Below are 26,990 nucleotides of genomic sequence, written 5' to 3'. Positions count from 1 at the left end.
ATAATCACTTGGTACCTTCTCAGGAATCTGTGTAGAATTACTTAAAATTATCCTTCCTATTTTTGAAGTAACCACTTCCTAAAACAAAAGAAAGTGCCACAGATCTGAGCAACTTTGATGAGAAGACAGAGCACAGAGTGCACACTGTGACAGCCTCACCCTGTGACAGTAGGAAGTCAGGCTATCAGGCTGTCAATTTGAAGACTGGTATTAAATTAATCAAGACAATTAGAAGGGTGGATGTTGTCCAGAATGACCCAATAGCTGTGCAAAAACAATATATTTTTTTTCCTCCTAACTGCCTGCTTAAAACAAAAGCCTCATTGCCAAGTGATGGAAGCCCCAAATATGGGTTTCTCTAGAATAATTTACTGGTTGAGAAATGTCTATTGTTCTTTTCTTGCTTTATCTATCTGTCTGTCTATCTATCTATCTATCTATCTATCTAAGGGCAAAGGACCTCAGCAGTAGCCAGGGTCTTAAACATATTACATGCAGCAAGGAGCAGGTAGTGCTGACACTGGATATGTGCCCTGTTTCTGGGTGCTGCCGAGGCTGAAACACAACAGGACGATTTACAGCATGATAAGGAGTTTAGTGTGGCACTAAAAAAGAGAGCAGCCACCATTCCTCGGAGGCTGAGTCACCAGGGAGAATAAGCCTGTGAACTGGGGAAGTGGCTAATCGTTCTGTGTTTAGCCAATAAAAAGGAGGGTAGATGACAGCTCTGTGTTTGCGTACAGTGAAAGTTGTCCTTACCATTGCAAAGATTTGATTTTATTCTCCGTTTTTCTTGTTGAAGCTTCCAATGTTCTGTATGGGAACTATTGGCAATTTTACTGTAGCATCACTAGAAATATTTCTTCACATCCTGGTTCTCTGAGATACTGGATTAGGAACAATGCTGACAGCATCTTTGGTAGTACATGTTTGTATGATAATAACAATAGTAAAACCATGCTGAACATACACAGTTTTTCTCCAACTTTGTATCTGTGCTAACCGGTTACATACAGTATATCTTTACATGTCCAATAATAGCTGCAAAGTTATGAGTAGTTAAATAGCATTATTTAACATGTTACTATTCATCTTCAGGTACTCCATCATGGTATAGAAATTTCTTCAATCTCACTTTATTAAGGTGAAAAATTTTCAAGAATTTTGGCTGTTTGCCCTAGCTGATGGTATGGAGAAACAGCCTGGTAAGGGGGATAGGGGCAGGTTGAAGAGACCTCGTGGCCTGGAGTGAGCCTCTAAAATGGCTCCTATTTCTGACAAGGAGATTGACCTTCAACTGAGGCACTGCAGATATGGCAGGTTGCTTGTAAACACTGTAAATCATTGCAATAATTGCAATAAGCTTGGAATAATTACAATGAGCTTAGAATTGACCCTTGATGCAAGTGCTGCTTCACTTCCAGAAAATGGCCTTGCAGCTGGAATCTAAACTGTAAAAAATGGGATTAAAAAAAAGTGACCATTAGAACATCTGGTCAATTTAAGCCAGGCCCTAGGATTTTATGTAAGAAGCTCCTGCAGAGCCAGCTTTGAAAACAAAACTCATGGTTACTGCCTGGCACAAACCCAGGGCTGAGTTCCCTGGCTGGGTTTCTCTGTTCAGTTGAGCTCATTCCCTGGAGCACAAGCAGAACACCAGGCTTCCAAGACAGTGATTAACCCACCACTTCTTGCCAACACTTAACTGTTTTGTTTGCACCCACAGCCATGCCAGCAGCAAGTGCAAATTAGCAGCAGTTACAAGACCAGTCTGCCATGGATTCGTTTAGTCAGAACGTGAGACAGCAAAATAAACAGGGAAAGAGGTTAAGAACATGCACAAGTGAAGGCTGTAGTTGTTCCTCCACAAATTTCCTTTCAAGCTTCTGAAATAAGGCTTTTAGAGCTCTGCCCAGACAATTTCACTGAACTTAGGAAGTGCAAGGTCCTATTTTCAGTCCCTTAGTTAAAATCAGTAACAAGAACAAATAGTTTCATGCCCTTTCCCTTTTTGAAAACACCTGGAGGTTCACTGGTTGTGGCTTTGCACAGAGGTGAAGTTCCGCTGTAGCCACCAGACTTATTTTGAAACATGAAGCATCAAAGCAGGTATTTGGTTTTGAGGAAGAGTGGGAAATTTAGAGAAGAGAGTTCTTGTGGCATCTTACATGGAGCTTTAGTGGTATGTTCTTTGTCGCTCACCTGTATTCATCACACTGCTAATCTGTGTCCATCACGTGGCCGAAGTAGACTGAATGAAAATAGCTGATGGATACCTTACAGGTAGATGGATCCGTTTGGGTGCATCATACAGCAGCTCTTCTCTGATAACACTGGCACCTCTAGAAACTAGCATGATGGTGAGAAGATTCTTCTTGCTCTCAGTTCACCTGGGGAGAGAAATTCAAAATATGCCCTAAAGGTAAGACTATAATAATTCTTATGAAACTAAGTTATTTTTTCCAATCAACTGAATACTTCCTTGATTGTATCATTTTCTTTAATGCTAACGCTTCCTCCTGCTTTTAGTTGCAACCACAAAGCACTTGCATCCAGCTCAAGCTAATTACGTGGATCACTGCCATAGGAGGTATTTGCTTCACCTCCCACAAAATCATTATCTGTCACGATCTGCCACTTGCCCTGGCAGCTTTGTTTGTGTTATCATCCAAGTCTCAGAAAGCCCATATTATCTTTCCCCAGTGGCATCTAACGATTGATTAGTAGCAGTCAGAAAATACTTTAAATGGCAATTAGCTCTCAAGTCGGTCAGTGACTTTAACACACATATTTGTCAGGCATCTAGACTTCCTGGATGACCTAAATAGGAACCTAGCTCTGGGGTCACTGGAATATTCCCTGATGTTCTATGAAGAACCGAGAGGTCAGGTATATAACATTACTTCTATTTGCAGTTGGATGAGCAGAAAAAGTGTATTCAGTGTTCCACAGTACTACATACACCTCCAGAGAGGTCTGTGGTGTCCAGGCTTTCCAAAGGGCTATTAATGTGATTTTCTGTCAAGGAAAGTCTGATTTCACAGAAGCCAAGATTGAGAGCTCTACCTAAAGTGACTTGTCTTCATTTCTGTTGAGGAAGGTTGATGGATTGTTCCTGCTGTGTCTTTGGCAATGCTTAGTCCACAAAGAGCAAACAAGTGTAAGTATTTACAAGTGTCTAATGCTAATGAAATTGAAGTCCAGCCAAAGGTTCAGTGAGTTTGAAAGAGAGCTTGTCATTGGCTTTTCTGAGCTTCTGCTATGTCCTTGGGACTTGGACTGACACATACATGCAAAAATTTGTGTTTTGCATAAGCTTGCTTCTGCTGACCTTACAAGAGCAGGACCTGCTGAAAGAGCTGATTAATCAGTAAAAAAAAAAAAAAAAGAAAAAAAGTTTAGCAGCTACCTTTGCAAATAAAAGTTTTTCAGATTTATATGAATAATGGGAAAAAAATTACTAACTCTAGCCATGTACTTGAGCACCTCTTAACTCCCCATCAATCTGCATGCTGCAGACCAAGTTTTATGACAAAAAAAATGCATATGAAAATTGATAGCAGAAACTGAGTTTTTTATTATTAGTCACTGCTTGTTGTGTGAAGCACTAAATGCTGACTTCTGTGTCTTGGATCTAATAGTTGAGAGTGGGTGCAGCCTGGAAGCGTGATCCAAATGGCAGGAGTCCATTTTGCAGAATGCAGAGAACCGTTGCTTCCAATAAAACTTCATTCTTTTATGGCAGCTGAGCCACAGAAGCACACTTCGTCTTCAGAAGAAGTCAGATAAAGGTGTTGCTGCCTCGTGTACAGTAACTTCTCAGCACTGCTGATCTGGCTGAAAGCGATGTTAAATGAAAAAGCAGTATGATGTGCTGCAGTCAGTCTGTGGAGCCTTTTAAGGTTGTAAAGGTTAATATTTAACCTTCACCTAACTTTTCAAGTAAATATACAAATAAAACTCACTTATTTTACCTGACATGGGTTATAATGTATTTAGCCTTAATTATGACAAAGTCTTCCACAGTGTTGGAATGGCTCTTTCAGCAAGTTCCTCAGGCAGGCTTTGGCTTCCTTCCAAGCCCAGAGCCACAGCTTTATGGCTCCTAGGATTCCTCTGGCTTCACACAAGTTGCACAAGGAAAGAAAGGGACACAGACGCAGCCCAAAGGCTGTCACTGTACCATCACTAGATCTGACTGTATTTTGGACTGTGAATGCTATGAACTGGGAAATGAATTTATCAGCACACTAAGAAGTGCATGCAAGCATTGGGATGACAAGTGGTGTAAGTGAGAAGCAATGCCTCTTTTTCGTGTGAGGACAACAGTGATAGCAAGGAGCTTCACTGCACTGTATTTTCTACTTCTGGGTATCTGCAGGTAGATTCTCACAGTAAGCAGCTGTGGATCAGTTTGTGCCAGAGCACTACCTGCTGGCCTAATCAGTGAGAATAAAGAGGGAAAATGTGAATTTCCCTGTGAAAAAATAAAATTATAATTAGTTGTTCTAGAAGATTTATCCCTCCAGCTGTTCAATAATGTAGTACAGATTAAAGATTTATTGATATTCTTGTTTAGGAATGAGATTCATAGTCCTCTGTGTTTAAGCCTGATTTCTTCTAGATGTTATAAATCCGGTAAAAGTGCAGACCTGTACAGGATCCCAGCACTGTCTCTGAGCTCCCCCCTGTGACAAGCCTGATAAGGATGGAGCCTTAGGCACAGGATAGGGTCTTGATTAAGATCACACACAAAGGCTAAGATCAGAGATTTGGGCCACAGTTTTCAAAAGTGGTGCAACTTCCCTTGAGATCTACTCTTCTTGTATCGTTTGAGTGCCCGCAACTATAGACATTATTAGAATTCCTGATACCAATATTAAAGAGTAGTGAATATCTCAGAATATCCAACAGTATACACTATTATTATCACCCTGCATGCCACATGAGGGAAATGCCTAAGCTAAACCTTGTGCGTACATATAAATTTACCCTTATTTTTAGGAATGAAGTATATGCATTGGAATGATGGCACTGCTTTGCAAGCAGTCGGTGTTCCCATACATATTCTATTTATTTTCCTGCATATAATTGAAAATTACAGCCTAAGTGTGATTCCAGTGCTGCACGCATGCTCTGGGAAAACTATTATGCATTAGTAGGAATGTGTGAATTCCAGGATTCCAAAGCAAAAACCCCAAGGCATAACGAAGACAATCAACAAGCCTTCCCTTGTTTGACACACACTGGTAGGAAGTTCTTATTCTAAAAACCTCCAGAAAGACTGCACTTATCATTTTAGGGCAATAATACCTCAAGAGGACATTGAGGGTAATGCATTTGATATAGCTCAATGCTACAGCTGTATCTTAAGCTGTTTTCATTTATCACTGCTATCATGGTTGATAGTTTGCGTACTCTGCAGCATTTCCTGTTCATAATGGTGTAATTGTTAACTAAGATTTTGATTCAACTATCTTTAAAAACATGGATAAAAGATGCAAAATGGCAAATCACAAATAATTGCAATTATTTGCACCAGCAAGTACAAAAGCATCCGTAGCCTAAATATACCAATATCTTGCAGCAATACACTTACCATTTTCTGAAACAAAACAGACAAAAATATATTTCAATCAGATCCTAAATTTTGTGTTAGATAAGGTATCAATAGGCTACAGGCAGTTCCCAACAGTTACAGGGCAACAGCACCATCTTCAGGTCACTAGAGAATTAAACGAAGAGAAGCTGCAGGTATTGTTCTGAAGATATCTTACTCTTAAATGCAGTAATTATTTGATCTATTTATGTTGTCCAAGAGAAAAAGTCAAGCCTTTTTATTAGTCTGGCTTTTTCAAACGCAAAGTTTGAAAAAGCATCAGCCAGCTAATGATACAGACTTTCCTGAATCATTAATTACTCTTTTCTTGGTTACTTTTGTTTCCTCCTTTGACTACCTGTATTTTGCAGATGATAGTGACCAACAAAATACTTGCATCCCCCACTTTTTCCACATTAAAGTATACTACTGCATATTCTAACCTTTACTCTTTTATGGGTTATACAAAGATCCACATGTATCTCAGTAGAGCTGCATTACAGATTTTCTGGCTGAGGCACACAACAGAAAAATCTATATACAAGCATTGTGAAAAAGTGTGGATTCATCCTTAAATTATGTGTGAGCATCTTAAACAGTATTTATGATGGAAAACGTGTAGAATACCTCTTTAAAAAGCATTCTTGGCCCAACAAGAAAACACACGTTAATAAAATCAGCTGCTTTCTATAAATGTTTTAAGCATTTCAACCCAGAGAAATCTTCATATGTAATATATACGCAGCACTGGAGTTGCAAAGGATTTTTTTTGTATTTGTGAATCTGAGTTAGTTTATTAAATTTACAACACCTTGAGCAACCAACAACCACTCCAGCAGAGAACTGTGAGAGGAAAGATGGAGGCTGAAAACTTGAAGAAAATTATTTGCTATTTGAAGTAGAATTGCCTCTGCCTGAAAGACAGGTACCAATATCCTGGGTGATGCCCGGCCCCAGGAGAGAGACTCATGGGTTCAGTTTGCACCACATTTTTAAGATAAACCAAAGAAGATGTCTTCTTCAAATACACACCCCAAAACAGATCTTTCAGGAGCTGACAAAATGCCATGCAGCTGTCCAGGCAGCAGGACTATAAACTCATCAGTTACTGGAAATATTAAAAACCTACCTGATGGATGCTTTCCTGTACAACCTACTCCAGGGAACCTGCTTTAGCAGGAGAGTTGGACTGGATAATATCCAGAGGTCCCTTCCAACACCTACAATTCCATAATTAGGTCTTTTTTCCACTTCGGTAGAGGAAAGAGATTTTAAAAATTCATTTTGCTCTTTTGAGAGCTAAAAAGTATTCACAAGCAGACACCTGTAAGCACTTTTAACAAGTACTGTACAATGTGATTTTAACCCAGACTTTGAATGTCTGTATTTTTTTCAGCTAAAAGTCTTTCACACCAAATCTAGTAAAATCTGTTTTGCTATATTATTATTATTATTTTTTTTTTGGCAGAGAAACAACATGTAGTAAACAAAGAAAAGCAAAAAAAATATATTTTAATAATACAGCTCAACTTGTTTGATATCAAAGTGACCTGTTTTTGTAACATAGCCTCTTTTCCCCTTAGAAAAAAAAATTATTTGTATAAAGATTTAAAATACATTTTCAGTAGGTTCCAGTTTAAAAGAGGAAGGCATAAGTGCCATCCTACATATATAATCAACTCTAAAAAGATAAATACTGTACACCTATGTTACAGGTTCAGCGCATGCCCAAGATTTGTCTGCTCTTTAGTTGGTAGTTCTTTTCCAGTTCACACAGTGCTTGAGCTCGCAGGTTCGCAGCATACAGGCGTCTTTTGAGATCAGAGCATTTCCCTTTCGAAAGGGGATAGTTCTCCACATTAACAGAAGGCATAGCATTCTCTTCACTTCCACCAAAGTGGACCTTCTTCTTGGTTGTAGAAAAGGGGAGCAGGAGTGCATTATCTTAAGAAACAAACAAACAGAAACTGAATTAGTGCATCTCAGCATTTATTGCTTAGCTTATAACCTTTAATCCTGTCACCCATTTTGTTAACTACACATGGATCCAAGTGACCTAATTAAATGCATCTCAGCTCTTGGCAATAATTCCCATTTTTGAAGGAAAACTTGAAAGTGAAGTTTTAAAATGATTCCAATAAAAGGGTGTATGCAATGTAGCTTCTAAAGAGCTCTTAAGGGAATAGCACTTGAAATAAAGAGAACAACTGTTTTCTCTGCAGAAATAGCATTTAGGACATGCTCATAGAAACTAGGAATTTTGGTATTCCCTTTTACTGTAAAGTGAGCCACACAACTAAGTTTGAAGAAGAATTAAGAATCTGTGTGAGATGCAATCCAATGATGAGGAAGAGCATTAAAGCAAACTAAAGAAATTAGTAGCAAGTGATCTTGTTAATGTATTGCAATATTAACACAACCTGTGTCAGGTGTGGGTAAGTTTCAGAAACAGTGTTACAAGAATGCTACTGAATGAGTTGGAAGCTAGAAAACATTGTTAGAGAAATGTATAATGACATGGTCTACAGCTGAGACTAGAGCAAGAGCAAGTCACTCTTGGAACAGCTACATTTACTTTTCTGCATTTTCTGTCTGTTAGTATTAGCTACACCAAGTGTCTTTGCTTATTTTCAAACATGAATATCTGCTAATATCAAAACATTGTATGAAAGAGGGGGAGAAGAGGAAGAGAAGGAAGCGCTGAAGCTTGTTTAACTTTTTGCTTCCAACAATATCAGAAAGCTCCAGGCAAGTTTAGTTTTTATTTGATTTTATTTTCTTTAATGGGTCAAATAAAAGAGGAAAAGAGGTTGGGAGAGAATTCTTAAAATAGTCAGGTATGTTAGAAACATTCAAATAGCACTAATTTCTAGGGGTACTTCACTTGTGTTCTTTTACACTATGATAGCCACTTCTTGAGGGGAAGCAACTTCAGTTTTATTTTTATTAGAGGCAGTGACACATTCATATCTTGCTTTTTCTCCAACTAAAACTAAATGAAGATTTTTTTTTTTTTGCTTCATGTTAAAGGCTATTCACATTTCTTTGTTCTAGTAGTACTGCTTCAGAGCCAGTGTTTAATATCCCCATCCAAGATTTTTACTGTTGCTTTCCCTAACTACAAAAGTAGTATCAAGTACTTATTGGTCATTTATACTATTAAAGTGCAATGAGCAGTAGATACTATCAGTTATTACAGGGAAGATTTGAATATTACCAAGGCCAAAGTAAGGCTCAAACACTTGTGAGCTAATAGATCTCGTAAAACAGATGTAAGTAGTCAAGTATTATAGCACATTGTCAAGTGTGTTTTTGATTCTTGTGAATTAAACTGAAGTAAATTAATAACACTGTTTTCTTCTGAGCCTAAGTGAGGCAGTGATTACAGCTGTGTGACTTGCAACAAATATTAGTTCCCACTCTGAGGACTTTAGAAGTTGAAACTAAAGATGAAGTAATTAGGCATTTGAATTTTTATTGAAATTTACTATATCAAAGGTCCTTAAGAAGGCAACTAAAATAAGTACAAGTCTGAGGTTTGGATTACAAGTCAGCATTTTGTTGGTTCATCACAAGAACCTAATTTGCAAAACAAAACTGTAAGGCTGACAGTGGTAACTCACACTGATACGTGAGCATTGTTCAGATCTTCCTGCGAAGCAGAAAATCAAGAGTCTCTTCCCAGGCAGAGATAATGGGGTTTTGTATTGCTACAATGGGACTACATACAGCACGTTGATCATAAGCATTCTTCTGGTCATACCAGCCTACATTTATCAGTGCAAGAGGCTCCTCATATGCTTGCATACCTGGACCATCTGCGGAAGATAATGTCCTCTGCTGTTTGTAGAGACTGTAGTTCCTCATCAATTTTTCAGCTCTGTTTTGAAAAAAAGGAAGTTTAAGCTTTTTTGCTGTAAGGCTGTAGAGCTTCTAATCAAGGCAGTTATAGGTTAATAAAATACCTAGCAAGTTTGTCCTCTGCCAGCCTCTCTCGAACACAGAGTTCCCGTTCTCTCTCTGGAAATAGAAATAGGGTAGTATGTAATGTTTGAATGTAAATGTTAAAGCTAGAGGGATTGTGCATGGTACATTTTCTTGTGAATAAAGACAGCAGTAATAGCCTGCCAGATGTTCTTATGTTCTGCTTCTGTATCTCTAAACAAAGCGAAGTAACTGCTACGCAGATACAAGCTTCAAGCTCTACCAATACGTCAATAAAACACTGAACAAGTGCTCTTAAGTGTGTTGGTTGTTTTCCTTTAGGAAAAAAGTGCCACAGTGAAGCTACAGCAGATTTCTGTTCTGAACATTATCTCACAGCAAACAAGACACTAGGTCTCAGTATTTAGATACCAATTAAAGAGTCAGCTATGACCTAACATTTTATAACAGCAGCTGTTATTCAGGCTCAGAAAATCATATATGTAGTTAAAAACTTATATAGCGGAGCCTCTATGTATGTAACGAAGTATTATATGTAGCCAGGAAGTCCTACCAGCTCAGCCACCTACACTGTTTCACATATAAGTTACCTGTAGAATGCAGCTTCTATGAAAGCAGCTGACCATTCACTCAGGTATATTTTAATCCAACATTAGTATATAGCCTAAGGCAAGCATAACGTAGCTGGTGCTAATCTGCACAGAACACATGGAGATCAGCCTACACTGCACAGAGCAATGTATTTGGACCCTGGTTTTCTGCATATTTTGCTGATTACTGCTCAGTTTTAATATTCTTCACAGACCAGGCTTACATTTCTGAACTGCCAAGTATATCTTTGCAATTGAAAAGAAGAACAAACTAGTATAGATTATTTAAGGCCAAGCATTCTTGTTTTAGTCTTTGGACAGAATTCTAGTAGCATCTACAGGAATACGATAGCCTGGTGCATTAAGATGAGTTTTGAAAACAGTCTACATTTCCATCATCAGCACATATTCTTTTATATCAGAGTCCCATTGCCACCCCCTTCCCAAAGAAAAACATCATACGCTCTAATCGTTGCTCTCTGTCCTTAATGGCTTGCTCTCTTTCATGTAATTGTTGCTCCTTCAACTTCAGTTCATTCACTGGAGCATCCGAATGCTGGACCCTCTCTGGCTCTCCTGATCTCCGGCCTCTTTTATCAGAATTTTTTCTCTGCTCTTCTGCCACTAAATCTGCTATCAAGGGGTGCTGCAGAATATCTTCAACAGAAGGTCGGCAATAATCCTAAAGGAGAGAAGTCACCAGTAACCCTCAGCTGCAATCAAGAAAAAAAAAAAACAAAAAAAACCTACTGCCATGGATTCCCAAGCAAGATGCATCCCCAGGTGGAAATCAGCTGATGTGCTTTATAGTGAAGGAGAAGCTGATTAAAAAAAAAAAAAGTGTAAAGGGCAACAGCTAAGGTCTGGCATGCTGTACTTATTTAACCAGACAAAAGTGAGGTAGGAGGCTGCTACCAGCCTTCAGCACCAGAAGCCACAAGTCTGGCTATCCCAGCACAGGTATCTATTCCTTTCAGAGCCTAAGCGGGTGGGGAACTTGAAGAATCCACACCTGTTAGAGATTTAGGTTCATTATACAACTTGGTGGAACAATTTTAACCCTGAAGTTAGACCATATTTCATATGCTGTTAGATAATTCCAGTAGGCCATACTGAGACACTATTTTGCACCCTATTAACCTAGGGTAACTCTTGAGCAGCTGATGCTGCTTACCTACCTCTTTTTTCTTTTTTAAGATATACTCAAAGTAGTTTTTCCCACCTTCCTACACAGGTAGTATTGCTGGTGACAAGATGATGGCCACCACTACTGCAGATTAGTTTGTTTCATAAACTGAGGAGGAAAACCAGTACTTCAGTACTAGCTCTTATCATAGGCAGAAAATTAAGAACTGATTCTTACCTTCAAGTTCAGCATCTGTTTGAGAAGTTCATTCAACTGCTCTGAGTAACGATACGGTATTCGTCTGAACTTCCCCTCCCTTATCTTTTCTGCCAACTCCTTCTGGTTGTAAGCTGTAAACGGAGGCCTGAAGAATAGTGTTTTTCTTGAGTTATCTCACCAGTTTTGTAAGACTTATTTTCATTAAAGTGTCAGACTAAGAAATAAGCAGCAAAGACTGGCTACCTACTGTCAAGACAAATACGGAAATAAAGATCTAGGACTCGTCCCTAAATCCTTTAAGGTACTGTTTATACGAAGAGTAACCATATGCACCTTAAGAGTTACGCTTCTAAATTAATTAGCACACTATTATACTTACGTGAGAGCACATAACTCATATAGAAGACATCCTAGAGACCAGATGTCAGATTTCTCATTGTATGACATGTGGTTAATTTGCTCCTAAAGAAAGAGAAAAATCTTAAGTTTATTAACTAAGATATTTGTCTCGTATTACAGGATCATCCCCTCCTGTTCAAACCTGAATTTAGCTCTGGCTTCTGGGGTTGCTTCTAAGATTCTTTTTTCATTTACCTCCATAGCAATTCTTACGAGCAGGGTCTTTAGTTATTCCAATAACTAATAACTAAATAACAACTACTGCAATAACTACAGACTAAAGTGCTGCATCAGTCCTCAATGGACAGAACCCTATATTTCAGTCAGCATTATTATTGCCCCCACAAAAGAAAATAACAAACAAACCATTGTATCAGGGAAATAACTCTTGCTTATTTCTAATACAAATTGAAACCTCACCCTCAGCAGGTGATTTAATGAACTCTTTACATTAACACTATAAAACAAAGAATGCTCTAGCTTTTCTGTTCTTTTTAGAGAGAAAGATACTCCAATATAAACTTACCTCAATAATAGTTCAAGTATATAGAACTAAGCTAACTTTCTGTAAAACAATCTTGTTTCTAAACATACATACGCTTTATGAGTCACCCACATTTAAGACAAGCAATTCCTCATTAAATCCTCCAAAGCATTAATAGACTGTGAAACCAACACTGCAGAAAACAGACCTTAAAGGGAAGAAAAGGAACAGAACAGAGGTCTTACTGGAGACATATAGTACGGGGTTCCAACAAAAGTTTTGGCAAAGCTGGTGTCATGATGCAGAATTCGAGCCAGTCCAAAATCTCCGAGTTTAACATTCTGCTTGCCATCTAGGAAGACATTCGCAGGTTTTAAGTCACGGTGTACAGTGACTCCACCATCACTCCGCCTATGGCATTCCTTCAAGGCCAACGCCAACTGAGTCAACACTCGGAGAACAAAGCTCTCTTCCAAGTAGTGCCTGTGGAAGAGGTGCCTTTGTCAACGGCAATGCCGACGCACACCGCCCCGCGCCCCCTCGGATCTCGCCCTCCCCCTGCGGCCGCAGCGCACCTCTCCCTGGTGCAGCGCGCGATGACGCTGGCCAGGTCGCCGCCGTCGCAGTACTCCATCACGATGTAGAGGGTGGTGTTGCTCCGGTCGATGATGCGGTCGTGGTAGCGGACGATGTTGGGGTGCCGCAGCTCGCGGAGCAGATTCACCTCCGAAACGAGCATCTGCTTCTCCGCCTCCGTCATGGAGCCGTAGTCGAGCTCCTTCCATACCAGGATCTACAAAAAGGAAAACGCAAAACGCGCAGCGAGCGACTAAAAGCGGGACGAAGAGCCGTCAGAGCCCCCGCCGCTCCCGAGAGCTCCCGGCCGGCGCCTCACCTTGCCGTCGGCCTTGCGCCGCACCTTGCGGCACTTGCCGTAGGAGCCGGCGCCGATGGTAAGCAGCACCTCGTAGTCCTCGGGCCGGCTGGGCATGGCGCTACCGCACCGCGAGCTGCCGGCCGCCCGCCGCACCGGCGCGGTTTGAACCCGACGCCCCTTCCTCTCATTGGCCCGCCCCGATCGAGCTCCGCGCTTCCCATTGGCTGTGCCGCCGTAAACGACGCCCGTCGGGTAACGGCCGGCGCAACCGTCCGGAGGCGGTGCGTGGGAGATATCGCGAGAGTTGGAGCCGCTACGCTCCATCCCGCCCCTTTCGCGTGGCACCGCCTCGCGCTCGTACGGCGTGGCGGGACCGCGGCAACTGCCAGCGGGCGGGACGGGGGCGGGCCGTCCTCCGTCAGAGCGGGCGGGGCGTTCTGCGGCCTGTGGGTGTTCCGTGTTTCTGTTTGCTTTCGTTCGTGTTTTCTGAGGCGGACGAGGTCTGCAGGCGACACCTCGGTTTCCCTTCTGAACTGGCTGAGCCTGCCGCACAGCACGTGGGCCTTCACTTGTGGGAATGTCGCTCCCCTCGCGTGCCCCAGTCCGCATCGCACCGTGTGTGGATCAGCCACAAGCACTGTGTGCTGAGTTATGAAGAACTGACTTCTAGCTAGTCAGGAAGAGACGTTTTCCTGTACAAACAATACGTTCTCCTCATTTAAGAAATGTGTAATTCTACTGAGCAGATATCCACATAATTTAGAAGAATTTAATGGAGGGCTTTTAATACAGAGAAGTGTTTAAAAACAAAGCTATGTAAAAAAAATAGAAAATGACTCTGAAAAATTGTTCTCTAAAACCAATGAGGAGAATGATTCGTCCAGAAATTCTTAGTCAAAAACTCAGGAATGTAGATTGGAAAGCAGGGATGTGTGGGTCTGTATCCAAGTGTTGAACCAGTAATTATTATGGGTGCATTAAATTACACAGAATGACACTATAATATCCTAGCATGGTAGATTTGAAGTATGTGATGTGTCTCATAACATCACTTGGGGTAATTTTGGAGCGGTACTGGAGTGCAGCTCTGGATTCAGTTTAATCTAGTCTCTCTCCATGTGGAAATGGCCATGATGGAAGGAGGAACTCCTCGTTATTCAGCAGGGAATTGCAGCACACCTGTATAACACCTGAATCGGGTATGAAAGGGAACAGTTGCATTTGTTGACCTACAAATATAGCAACACAGTTGCTCATATTGCATGTCCACATGGCCTCATTAATCATTTCCCCATTTTGTTTCGGGCTCCGAGAAAAGGTTTGGGGACATAGATGCCACACTATTGCTATTGATGAAATATTCTTACGTTCTTACCATTTAGACAAATCTAAGCCCTTACTTTCCTCATCAGGAGGCACAAAAGCTCCCATTGTTTCCATTATAAAAATTCCACGGCTATCTGTAGGTATCTGTTCATTACAGGAAAATAATGAGCAAGTGAGCGTAAGACATTTTAGTTTTGTTGTTAAAGAGTAATGGTGTCCTTCAAATGGTTCACTTTTACCACTGTTTTTAATTACCTTAAAAGAAAATTCCACATCCGTTATTAGCATGATAAATAAATGACGGCATTATGCAATAAAAATGAAACATATTGCATCACGCATTATGCAGGTCGTAAGCTTTCATTTCTGGTTTCAAATATCACACAGAATCACAGAATCACAGAATTGTAGGGGTTGGAAGGGACCTCTAGAGATCATCGAGACCAACCCCCCTGCCAAAGCAGGTTCCCTACAACCAGGTCGCACAGGTAGGCATCCAGGCAAGACTTGAATATCTCCAGAGAAGGAGACTCCACAACCTCCCTGGGCAGCCTGTTCCAGTGCTCCGTCACCCTCACCATGAAGAAGTTCTTACGCACATTCGTGCGAAACTTCCTGTGCTGCAGCTTATGTCCGTTTCCCCTCGTCCTGTCTCCTCGTACCACTGAAAAGAGACTGGCCTCACCGCTATGGCCACCACACCTCAGATATTTATAAACCTGGATCAAATATATATCTTTGTTTCAGACTTCTGTACTTCCAAACTAGCAAAAGGCCATCGTGCATTCCTGCTGCTATCAATGGGAGGCTTTCTATTTATATTTCTACAGAAATAGAGGAGGTTTTCAACATTGTGCTTCATGTAGGGTCCAACTTGAAAGTTTCTTGAAAAAATGCTGGTTTGAGTCATAGAAATGTCAAAATGTCACGCTCCAAAAACCAGTAGGACAATCATTTTAGTTCTGATTATGCTTATTTTTAAGAACTTGACAATGTGAGAAAAACACATTTCTAAAAGTGGTTATTACAATTTTCAGTAGGTAATCCATTTGCATTCTTTTTTCTTTCTGGTTCTCACCATGTAAGAGAATCCAGGGTCCCATAATTCCAAAAATATGTTTTAAGTTTGAAATGGAGACCGCATTCATAAGATACCGTGTTTCCAAGTCTAGTTTCTAGTTCAGAAGCAAATCTTAGGTTTGTTTCTGGTCTCGGAAATACATCTGCTGACTTCAGGCCTTCGAAAGCTTCCAAGTAGATGTTGATAATTTATTTTTTAATATTACTTGTAATATTTTATTCTGAACCTAAAATTCTTCTGTAGTTCACTGTCAGAGTTTGGCAGATTTTGTGACAACTGCCATTTCTGCCCTAAGGAGTACCATTTTCCTTATTCCAGGGCCCAGTTATCTGATGAAATGTTTTCTGACATGCTGAAAATTATAGTAGGTAATTATCTGCTTTTTCTTAGATATCTTCTTTGTTTTCTACATGGAAATAAGTAATGATAAATGATTAACTCTTCACTGTGGGAGTCCAACTGAGTATGTTTATACATACTGATGGCAAAATAAGTATTTTAAAGTACTGATGCAAATTATATTATGTTTGTGACATCTTTTTTTTGTTATCCAATCAGAAAATTGCACGTTTCAAAATCTGTTTTAGAAACAGAAAAGAATCTTGATCTTGATCTGAAAATAAACACAGAAGATTCTAATGATGATATATAACATAATGATTATAAAAATAATACAAAATATTAAAATAATTAAATAATGACAAAAATATCTGAGGAAAATGATGTCTCTTCTCTTCAAAGAGGTGAAAGACGCAGGAAATCACCTTCCAGGATCTCAGAAATGTGCCGAATTCTACCAGAAGAAAAGGAATTGAGTACCTAGCACTGGCAAGGTAAGAGATCTTAAGAATGCTTTTAAATGACAGAAAGATTAATTATAAAAATAGGAGTGACCAAGACATCAGTGTGTTATTTTATTTCATTTTCATCACAGAAGTATTTTGCTTTTTAAAAATTTCAATTGCATTTGTCCTTACATGTCGTTACGCTGATTCTTCATTCTGCATTGTTTTTTTCTCCACTTCTTCTCCCTTGGTCTCATGAACACAAATTTTACATCTACCAAAGATTATCATACACAGATTATGCTTTTCTATTTTTTTTTTTTTTTTTTTTTTTTTTTTCCCCTCTAGCTACTGATTTTATTGTCAAAATTCATACTTAGAAGAAAAAACAAACAAACAAAAAAAACCTGGAATATTAGACAATAGCACCATCCTCCTTTAGAAACATCACTGGTGTGGTAAACTTTATCTGAACAGATCAGTGGGTAAACAGAGATTAATGAAGTATGCAGAACTGTTGATTTGATTAAAAAAAAAATAAACAGAAAAGAACACCACAGACTCCCAGAACAGTTTAATGTAGTGAAAGAAAGTTCAGAATAATCACTGTCGGCTTGGAGATGGAAGAATGCTTTCCAAGCTTTCTATCTCATGTTCTCTGTCTTTCTGGGATATTCCAGTTGACAGTATTTGGAATAAGAAAATTTGTGATAATTGGAATGCATGTTGATTTTAATATCTTTGCCAGACATCCGTGTTCAGCATATTTAGATACTAAAGGCTAGAATAATGGCCTGTAATTCCAACATACTTCTTCATGTCATGTTGGTAAATGTCAGGAAAAAAAGTACCGGAGAGTAAAATTTCCTAGTATTTTTCCTCCGTTGGTTTGGTTTGAGGGAAAACAACACATTCACTGATGAAATCCTTCACAGCACATCTGTGGACAGGGCAGCAAAGGAACAAAATTTAGAAGCATTAATTATAGTGGTTTAAGCCATGCTGCATTTCATTTTTGGTAATGTTGGAATTCAGTGCCAAGTTAGAAAGAAATACACGCGGCAGGCAAGCTTCAATTGGGGAGTACGTTGCAGCAGCTGTACCTTCACTGTTTTGCAAAACAAGCCTGTAAAATAAGGAAAACATGGAAGCACAAGAAATGAAAACAAATTCAGCAAGCAGGAAGTTAAGTTTGTGCATGTAGCAGTCAAGAAAAAGCTAAGTGTGGGAATTAATGAGGAGGAGACTGAGGAAAGTCAAAAAAGATGTATTTTTGCATTCAGGGAGAATAGTATGTGAATTCTGTTAAATCTGGATTTGCTTTATACATTTCTTATAAGGGAATATCTAAATACATGGCTGGACATTTTGGAAGCATATCGTTACCTTGCTCTGAATTTTGATGTGAGATTAGCAGCCCTATGCGTTATACGTGTGTCTATGTATATGCTGATTTTCAAAATGGTATTCATTCAGTTTATGAACATAATGTGCTTGAATCAATCTTTTAGGGTACTATTTAAATTGATTAAGAGGCGGATTTTTTGAGGTGCATAGAACTTAAAGTGTGGAATTCCTGAGTAATCTCAAGTCCTCACCTCATCAAAATCTGAAAAAACTGGAATTGTGTCCGAGCAAGAAATCTGTTATGATAATCTTGAATTTCTTTTCTGGTCTCTCTTGGTAACTCATTCCTATGGAAATAGACAAGTTTATTATGCCTCAACTTCTTCTCTTTTGAAATGGAGGTAGTATACCAACTTTTCAGATTAAATTTTATAGGTTGAATAACCTCAAAATATTTGACAAAAATGCTGTCCATAAAAAAATGATACTTCTTGTTCTCCCTTGTTTCTCTTGTGAGATAAAAATGCTCAGAAATCACCTTAGACATTGAAGTAAAATCACAAATAGTGACTGACGTTTCTTCCACACCTTGTCTGGGGTCCTTGCACATGCTGTCATGCGATTCAGGCCTACTCTGCATGGACCCAGTACTCTTCTGTACACTCAGGAGGCTGTAAGGCAATAGGATAGCATTGAGTTGATGCCAAATACTTCCTACCTTACAAGACGCCCTGCCTGGAAAGACAGGAAGCAAAGTCTTCAAACGGAAGCCTTTATGTACTTTGGAACTCTCTTTAACGACACAACAGCTTCTGCAAAGTCTTGATAATTCAGCTTTTGAGCTTGGAGGACAGCCAGCCCCTCTCCTGCTTCATTCACACTGCATTTTGTTTGGCTGAAGCATGTACTGACTGACCATATTTTTTAAACTGACTGCCAGCAGAGACTGAGTGCTACCTCTATTCTAATCCATTCTGTTTAGGCAAGAGCAGAGTTTAATCCTTAGCTTTTATGCCTCTTGCATTTTACCAAAAGGAGGAACAAAACTTTTTTTGTCTATTACAAGTAACAAGTAATACTTTTTTCAGATTTTTTTTTTGGTAGCAGATACCAAAGGAGTCAGGTTGTGTAACATAATGATCTCAACCTAATATGCCTAGTGTTATTTGGGCACTGTCCATAACATGCTTTCAGATTTTGTAATGTTAAAGGTTACAAGTGCATTAGATAGATGAATTAGAGACAGCATTTTCCATTAGCAAGATCTGCAGACAGGCGTAGCAGTGGTGCAGGTGGCACCTGTCACTTGCTGGGGCTCTTGACAGTACATGTACATGACATACTGTAGGCCCGTGTAGAAGCAAGCAGGAGCTGAAAACAAGCCTTTGCTTTCAGGAGATAAATAAATTCCTGTGCCAAGAATATCAGTTATATCTGATGTAATTGACTTAAGTAAAAAAGCCTTGTGGTTTGAGCAGAAGATGAGGAGATAGGTAGAAATTTTTGGCAGAAGACAAATACTCTGGTACCGTGTGGTACACAACTCCCTGGTGTCCCTTACCACAAGTTACAAGAAATTAGTTGCCTGATTTTAAACAGAAAAGACTTGAATTTTGTTACTGCTGTATGCCTCTAATACCCAGAGTCTTAGGGGGCACCCTGGTATGTGGGTTTCCCCAAAACAATGCTAATGAAAAGATTATGAAACCAAGACAGTCTACATAGAATCATAGAATCCTTAGAGTTGGAGGGCACCTTTAAAGATCATCTAGTCCAGCTCTCCTGCACTGAACAGGGACATGCACAACTTGATCACATTGCTCAGAGCTTAATCCAGCCTGGCCTTGAATGTCTCCAGAGTTGGGGCATCTATCTCTCCTCTCTGGACAACCCATTCCAATGACTCAGGACCCTGACTGTAAAATACATTTTCCTTATATCCAACCTAAATCTCCCTCTTTAAGTTTGAAACCAGGTCTCCTATCCTATCATAACAGACCCTGCTGAAGAGTCTATCCCCTTCTTTCTTGTACCCCCCACTTTAGATACTTACAGGCCACTATCAGGTCAGCTCAGAGCCTCCTCCTCCACGCTGAACAGCCTCAGCTCTCTCAGCCTGTCCTTGTAGGAGAGGTATTACATTCCTTGAATAATTCTTGTGGCCCTTCTCTGGATGCACTCCAACAGGTCCACGTCTGTCCTGTACTGAGGACTCTACACGTGGACACAGCACTCCAGGTGAGGTCTCACCAGTGCAGAGCAGAGGGGCAGGATCACCTCCCTCACACTGCTGGCTGTGCTTCTTTTAGTGCAGCCCAGGATCCGGTTGGCTTTCTGGGCTGTGAGGGCACCCTGCTGGCTCTTGTCCAGCTTGCCATCTGCCAGTGCCCCCAGGTCCTTTTTGGCAGGGCTGTGCTCAATCCTTTCATGATGATGGCGATGAGTGGGTTTGTATGAATATCGACTCACTTGTGGGAAAAGTTGACTAATTTGTGTGCTCTAGACACCAGAAAGTGTAACTTTGAGATAAAAACCCATGGGGTAAAAACCTTCTGCTTACTGACGTACATGTTTTTTTAATGTCATGTATTATTCTGAAACCCAGTCCTACTTATATTACAGTAAGATAATTATGGTGAATAAGAGCTTTCATGTGGAGAAAAATACCTGGTACTTACCAGCTCTTTAGACTAATGGAGAATGACATAACATGAACTGATTTTTGGAAGATGAAGTCTGACAAATTAGAGGAAAAAGCCTAGATTTTTAGCTCAGGAGCAGACACCTACAGCAAATACAGATTCTCTGATTTTTGAAGTTTATAAATCAGGACAGTGCCTTTTTTGTTGTTTTGTTTTGTTTTGAAATCTTGTCATGAAGTCAGACCTGATGAGAGCCTGTTTGCTTCTGGCTCCAAGTTCATAATGCTTGCAAGAGGTGGGCAGTCAGGCTTGTAGGAGGCCCGCTGTTATCAATGGAAATAACAGAAAGAAAATAACATGTCTGATTATAACTCTTCAAAGAAGTCACTGCCTCAGTGTACCATTTGGGTAAGGCATGGGCAGGTCTGCTTTAGATGCCTTTAGAACATTTGGCACCTCGCAGATACAATTTAGCAAATTTTGCTTTCATGTTCAAATAGGTTTGAATATTTTCAGCTGCCCTCATTTGAAACAATCCACAAACAACAGTGGTTAGACCTAAGTGTTAAGGAGCAAGATGGCCACCCTACTTCTTTCTCACAATTCTTAAGCCTCATTACTGTAGGAAGCTTCCTGGAAGGGACTTAATAAGATTTAAATGACCTCTTGCATGGGAGAACCAAGCTGAATAGTAGTATGTGCATGGAACTCATTGTGGGGAATACAGACAAAATTCATTCAGGTTGACTGGAAAAAAACAGGTAGACAACTACTGTAGAACTGATAGGGCCAAGACAGACTTGAAGTCTTGTCCTGTTCCTTAGATTGTTATCAACAATTATCATGGTGTGCAACAATCAAATATTTAAGGTCACTGAGATTTTCTGGATGTGACATCTGATTTCTGTGGTACCTCATTCAGTTTTGGAGTGGCCAAAGCTCAGAAACTCATAATATTTTGTTTCTTATTTAAGTATCACCTCAAGCTCAGCCTGAACCCTGGGAGCTCTGTAGTCAAAATCCAAATTGGAATGTAATTACATTGATCTGTAATTTTTCTCTCTTTTTTTTTACTTAAAACAGAAAGAAAGCTTTCATTGTACCTGTATTGTTGGTTACAACATGTTTCTAAGAATCTGATTGCTTTTGTCTAGTGTCTGTTAGCAGCTCATCTCATCGCTAAAATGGAAGGAAAAACAACATTGGGCAATACAAGAGCAGCCACACAAGTTGCTGATTATTTTAATCAGAGAACAGGGGAATTCTGCAGAAAATTGATGTAGTTTCAGGAGGAGAAAGAAGCAACTCTAATGTGGCTTTTCAGTGTTAGCTAAAAATAACATTTTGTGGTCAGATGCGCATTTACCTAATGAGATCATTTGATTCACAGAATATTAGTCAAAAAAAGACAGGGTTCCGGAGCTCATTCCCTTTTTGTCCTCAGGGAAGTACCCACATGGTGTGATCCCAGAGAAGGCAGAGGCTGTGTCTGGGTCTCTGGGGCATGGATCTCATCCCTAACCACACACGAGTGCGTGAAGTCCCTTACTGGCTGCCAGCCCGAGAATCTGCTAATTCAATTTTTCAGTGCCTTCCAGCTTGTTCTCTGATCTTTTAAGTCCTGAGCATTCAGGCAATTAATTTGTTCTCTGCTAGAGGTGGTTATTATATTAATTAGTCATACTCCAAAGATTTATATGGAGTAGATTGGAGCATTTAACAGCCAATAATTATATTGCCAGCTCCTAGAATTACTTCAGAGTGACCCTACAAACAATTGCTTCGCAGGCGTTGCTCCGCAAGGGAAAAGTCATTTCTCCCTGTGGCCACAGGGAGCCACACAGCTACCGCTGTGAATCCAGGGGAGAGGACAAGGGAGAGAGCAAAAGCCATGGCCTGTAAGCTCCTCTCCGCAGAGTCACAGGAGTTGCTCTATCCTTGAGGTGACTGTACTGGTTGCACCTGGCCTTCTGTTAGCTGTTTTCTTGCCAGCTCCTGCCGAGAGTGTTTTGTTTGTCTGCTGTTTTCAGCCAAGCGTATAGAATGCCTGTGTAGCAAAACTTGCAAGCAAACGGAGTAATTAGTGCAGACTGTCATTTCTAAGTTTGTTTCTGACCGCAGCGTTCAGGTCACTTTGCAGCGTGGAGGATGATCATTAACCTGCGAAGCCCTAAGCGACAACATCAGAGAGCATGACCCCAGAGTAGAGTCCATCTGTTATGTAATCACCCCAAATATGTGGTTCTTAAATATTTAACTGTCTCGGTACAGTAATAATTCTACACTAGTAGCACCACACACCAGAAAGCATAATAATTATCCATACCTCTAAGATAATTCTAGACCAGACTGTCACATTTAACACACTCAGCACCATTAGTTTCTTTACCAAGACCCCTAACTGGACTTTAGAGACAGAACTTGTGCTGCACTTTCCTGTTTTCTCTTTAATAAATTTCCACCAAGTGTTTGGTAAGCTGAGGGATCCAAGAAGAGCTAGAATAGATCTTCATTCAGGTGAGGGAGGAGAAAACTGAAAAGATCAGCAACTTGGTGGAGCAGCACCCAGAGAATAAACTGATGAAGGTGGAACCCAGAGGGATGAGTTTTCCTGATTTGTTTTCTTTTCACCATGTGATCATCTTTCTCCAGATATAATATGTACACTATCTTTGAGGATTTTAATTCTCATTAGGCATCTACATAGATGTTCTTTTGTTTACTGAGATACTGAGAACAAGTCATTGTTCAATCTCATTTATCAGGATGCCTTAACACTTGCCTAGATTTTGTCTAAGTTTAAAGATTGAGGCAGTTATGTTGGACTGGAGAGTCTGCTGCACTGAGGTTTTACTGTGCTGGATTGGAGAGACCGTGGTGATAGTGCCAAAGACTTGCCTAGAGTCACATGAAGAAGCCATAAATCAAGCCTTCTCATCCTGAATTACTCCAGTCTGCTGCCCCAGCTAGCTCATTTCTGCTCTTGCATTAAAACACAGCTGCTTGAAGGTGAATATTTGGCCTGTAAATCTTAAATCTCAACCTAAATGTAGCTTCAATGCTAAATGTCCCCAGCTTTGTCTGAAAGCTGATGTTTTCCTAAATAAAAAGCATCCCTTATTTTTCTGTTCTATATTTGTAGTGGAGATGAAGTGCATAGAGCAAGGACTGCTCCTTAGAGGACTTTAACAATGCTCTTGGACCAAATATTATTTGACATTTCCTTTGCCAGTCCGCAAGGCTCCTCAGAGGGCTTAACTACTCTCATTTCTGCCAAGGAAGCAAAGACACCATTTCATTTTCCTCAAGCTAAACAGTGTATGATGTGCAACAATTCAGAATTAATTTGACAGTAATGGAGATGACAAGTATTACTGTGAGGTATTTCTGCTATGAACATTGCCATCCTGTCCTCATTTCACCCCCACCCCCAAGTTTTGGTGTTACAAGGAATTGCTGAACAGCAGACAGGCTCGTATACAGGCAAGGCACACTCGTACACTGCTCAGACAGAGCAGCAGCTTTGGTTTGGGCAGCCTATGTGGGTACAAGGGTCCTGAAGTCCCATAAAACTGCAGCTCAAGCTTGGAGAGAGAAATGAATCAGGATGGGAATACAAAATGCATAACACACACAGTTCCATGGGAAGTAGTATTTTCTTCTACAAAGACCGGGATAGGATCAGAACAGTTTTGGTCAGATGTTTTTGGACATAGCGTGGTCCAACACCTTGGTAAGTCACAGGACATCCAGGGCTGTTTTCACCAGTAAACAGGTAGAAAACTTCCTGGGTCTCTTTCCACTGACAATGCCCAGAACTGGTGATTAAAGGATGCATTCTCTGTACATAGCTAAGAAAAACAGAATGAATAGCATTGAAGCCAAGACAGCCCTAGAGACAGTTACTACTGACAATAATTCCTACCTGCCAGATACACCTTCTCAGCAGAGATTTATTCCACTCCCTTTTCTACCAGTACCCACAGAAAGCATAGCACAGAGCTGCTCTAGGCTCACTGCCAGTTTCTCAGATGTGGCCTCTCTTTGATCCCAACTTGCCATAATGATTTTACAACCTTCCTGTGTAGATGCAAGCTAAAGACACTTGCTGGAGCTGGTAACTGAAGACACCCAAACATAGCAAGAATTCAAAGATGTGTGAGGGCAGGTATTACAAGCAAGGGAGAGGTGAGTGAAAGAGTTGGGGAGAATATGGCTCAGTTCAGTCTGTTCCTAACTCATTGCCCCAGTAGTCTTGCTAGCTAGTGTAGGTTTATTTTAACAGGCAGACGTGTGACTACATAAAGAAGTGCATCATCGATAAAGATCATTTTTAGTCAGATACTTGAAAAACTTCAGAAAACAAGACAATTTGGGGGGGCTTCCATGCACTTAACTTTTATGAGAAAAACAGCTTTGCCTGCTTGATCTAATGAACAACATAACATATTTGCTATTTCTGGGTAGAAATCATTTCAGTGGACTAAAATCAGAACACAGTCATCCTCAGATTTGAATATGTTCTCCCTTTTCTTTAAACAAAGCCAACAGGAAAGCCAGTTACACACATGCTGCAGCTGAAAGGGATGAAACTTTTTTTACCAAAACCTTGCGTGTTCCTTATCCTATGGACAGAGTGGCCGTGTCACTTCTGTATCCTTGGGATGAAATGAGCATTGATACAAACTTCAAAGGAGATCAACATTTTGATCTTTCACTGGGTTGCAGTACAGAAAAGCAAGGTGCTTTCATTGTTAACTCTCGTAGACACTTCCAAGCCAAGAATTACTGCTCAAAGAAATGTAGAAGATAAATATGTTCAGTGTTCATTTTGCACGGACAACAAAGCCAGTGAATGCTGGAGTCCTACAGATTCTTCTCTGTTGCCTAAACTCTGCTTCCTACTGTGTAACAGTAGCTCTGCTGCATGTTTCCCTGAAATGCCCACTGGGCATAGACAGCTCATGCTGCAGTGACTGTGCAGCCATCCACACATTGGCCAGCTGACCAAATTCTGTAAAATGTCTGTATTGAGCTTTTTTTTCCTCGTGGAGCTCAGTAAGCTGGAGAGTCTGTCCCCTAAGCAGCTATCAATTTTTTCAATAAAATACCCCTCTTACCATCACAGTTGAGTCTTCCACCTGATCTAAATGTAGCAGAATATGGCCAGTAGGCCTGAAAGCTATGGGGCAGGGTAACAACAGATGGCTCAACAACAAAGATCATATTTCTTTAGGAAGCTGGGAATGCTTCCCCATCCCTAATGTGTGGGTTGGAAATGCTACTTTAAGACTCCCAGACAACCTTCTGTTTTATGGCAATTAAATGTAATACAGTACTCTAAAGGCATTAAAGGTAATTTCCTTATGTTGTCATGACAGGGCCAAATTATTTTAATGCCTATTAGATAATGCTAGATAAGTATTTAATAATCATGTATCTTAATATGATAATTCTAGAATTTAAATTTTTTGAATATGGGATAATCCAAAATTCCTACAGAATATTTCCTTGTAAATTGCTAATACAAAAAAGTGGATGGAGAGCATAATGTCTGAAAGTTTAGTGATTTAAAATGCCACATAAAAACAAGCTACTTTTTTTCTAATTTTAGCACTATCTTTTGTTACAACTGAACGTAGCTATTCAGTCTTAGGATCAGTTTTCCATTAAGCCACAGGCTACTGAAAAAACTGAAGGCACGAAAAAATCCTGTTGTTTTGTTAACTGCAGACAGTCCAAGTGTAGCTATTTTAATGGCTCTCAATGCTTATGACAATGATAGCATAATGCACTTGTGCTCACAATGTTAGCATTGACATAAAGGTCATAGGTAAGTTCAATTTTGTTCCCCAGTGCTATTAACAGAATTTTAATAGAAAGATTATTCTTATACCTACGGTAACAGGGAGACCCAAGATGGCCAACAGGTCTGTGTAGGCCAAAAGAGAGCAGCGTTACCATGACCGTGCCATAGCTGTAAAGAAGTTAGTTGTCTCAATGCACATCAGTCAACATACAAACGTTTATGTAGGTTAAGTGACAGGTTAGTGTGTCCAACTGGATGTGACCAATAACTTAATTCAGAAATGCAGGAGTAGGAGTGTAATTTAAAGTCACTTTTGTTGTGAGCCTTTGTCCTCTGTTCCTGGGGTGAAAGTGGCACTGGTCACATCCCTTGAGAAACACAGGCCTGTTGGCTGATCTCTGTAGCTTCACTTTAGACAGAATGATAGAAACTGGTGGTTAATCCCTCCACAAGCTAGCGCAGTGTGTTGTACTGGCAGGAAATTAAGGCTTGGTTTGAGCGGACGTAGGGCTTTTGTCATTATTACTCAGTGCAGAAAATGAAAGCGCAGGGAGGTGAAGTTAGGCAGCAGGCCAGGGGGCATGGCTTCTGAGTCTCTTCCACTGTCAGGCCAGCCTTGACCACAAGGCTTCGTGTGTCACTATGAATAGTGGATAGGCCTCCAAGATTTCAGTGTCAAAATCAGTAGTATTCTAATGAACTCTGCCCTTCGTTTTCTCCCCTCCCATCCCCCTTTGTATTTTTTTGTCTCCTTCTCTCTG

The 26,990-nt window shown here is 40.2% G+C and overlaps 1 protein-coding gene and 1 long non-coding RNA gene across 3 annotated transcripts in view; one reads left to right on the top strand and one right to left on the bottom strand.

The window, feature by feature from the left end:
- LOC109365905 (uncharacterized) overlaps positions 1-26,990 on the top strand; it is a 68,870-nt gene that overhangs the window by 13,184 nt on the left and 28,696 nt on the right. For both annotated transcript variants that reach the window (XR_014881960.1, XR_014881959.1), the window contains exons 3-4: positions 2,284-2,422; positions 16,388-16,479. This is a non-coding gene — a long non-coding RNA (uncharacterized LOC109365905). The remainder of the gene's footprint in view (positions 1-2,283; positions 2,423-16,387; positions 16,480-26,990) is intronic.
- NEK2 (NIMA related kinase 2) lies at positions 7,027-13,436 on the bottom strand. The gene is made up of 9 exons (XM_003203865.5): positions 13,258-13,436; positions 12,938-13,155; positions 12,608-12,845; positions 11,859-11,941; positions 11,498-11,624; positions 10,597-10,816; positions 9,565-9,619; positions 9,409-9,479; positions 7,027-7,543 (listed from the first exon to the last, which is right to left on the bottom strand). The coding sequence occupies exons 1-9, from the start codon at positions 13,351-13,353 to the stop codon at positions 7,317-7,319; spliced, it is 1,335 nt and encodes a 444-aa protein (XP_003203913.1). The 5' UTR covers positions 13,354-13,436; the 3' UTR covers positions 7,027-7,316.

This window comes from Meleagris gallopavo, chromosome 2 (genome assembly GCF_905368555.1).
Source record: "Meleagris gallopavo chromosome 2, MGAL_WU_HG_1.1, whole genome shotgun sequence".
NCBI classification, from domain to species: domain Eukaryota; kingdom Metazoa; phylum Chordata; class Aves; order Galliformes; family Phasianidae; genus Meleagris; species Meleagris gallopavo.
This window is presented reverse-complemented; position numbering and strand designations above follow the sequence as displayed.

Excerpts from the sequence above, each read along its gene's own strand:
- NEK2 (XM_003203865.5), bottom strand. The coding sequence starts at position 13,353 with ATGCCCAGCCGGCCCGAGGACTACGAGGTGCTGCTTACCATCGGCGCC. Across the intron at positions 12,846-12,937 it reads GCGCGCTGCACCAGGGAGAG|GCACTACTTGGAAGAGAGCT; the intron begins GTGCGCTGCGGC and ends CCTCTTCCACAG. Across the intron at positions 7,544-9,408 it reads ATCTTCCGCAGATGGTCCAG|ATAATGCACTCCTGCTCCCC; the intron begins GTATGCAAGCAT and ends TTGTTTCTTAAG.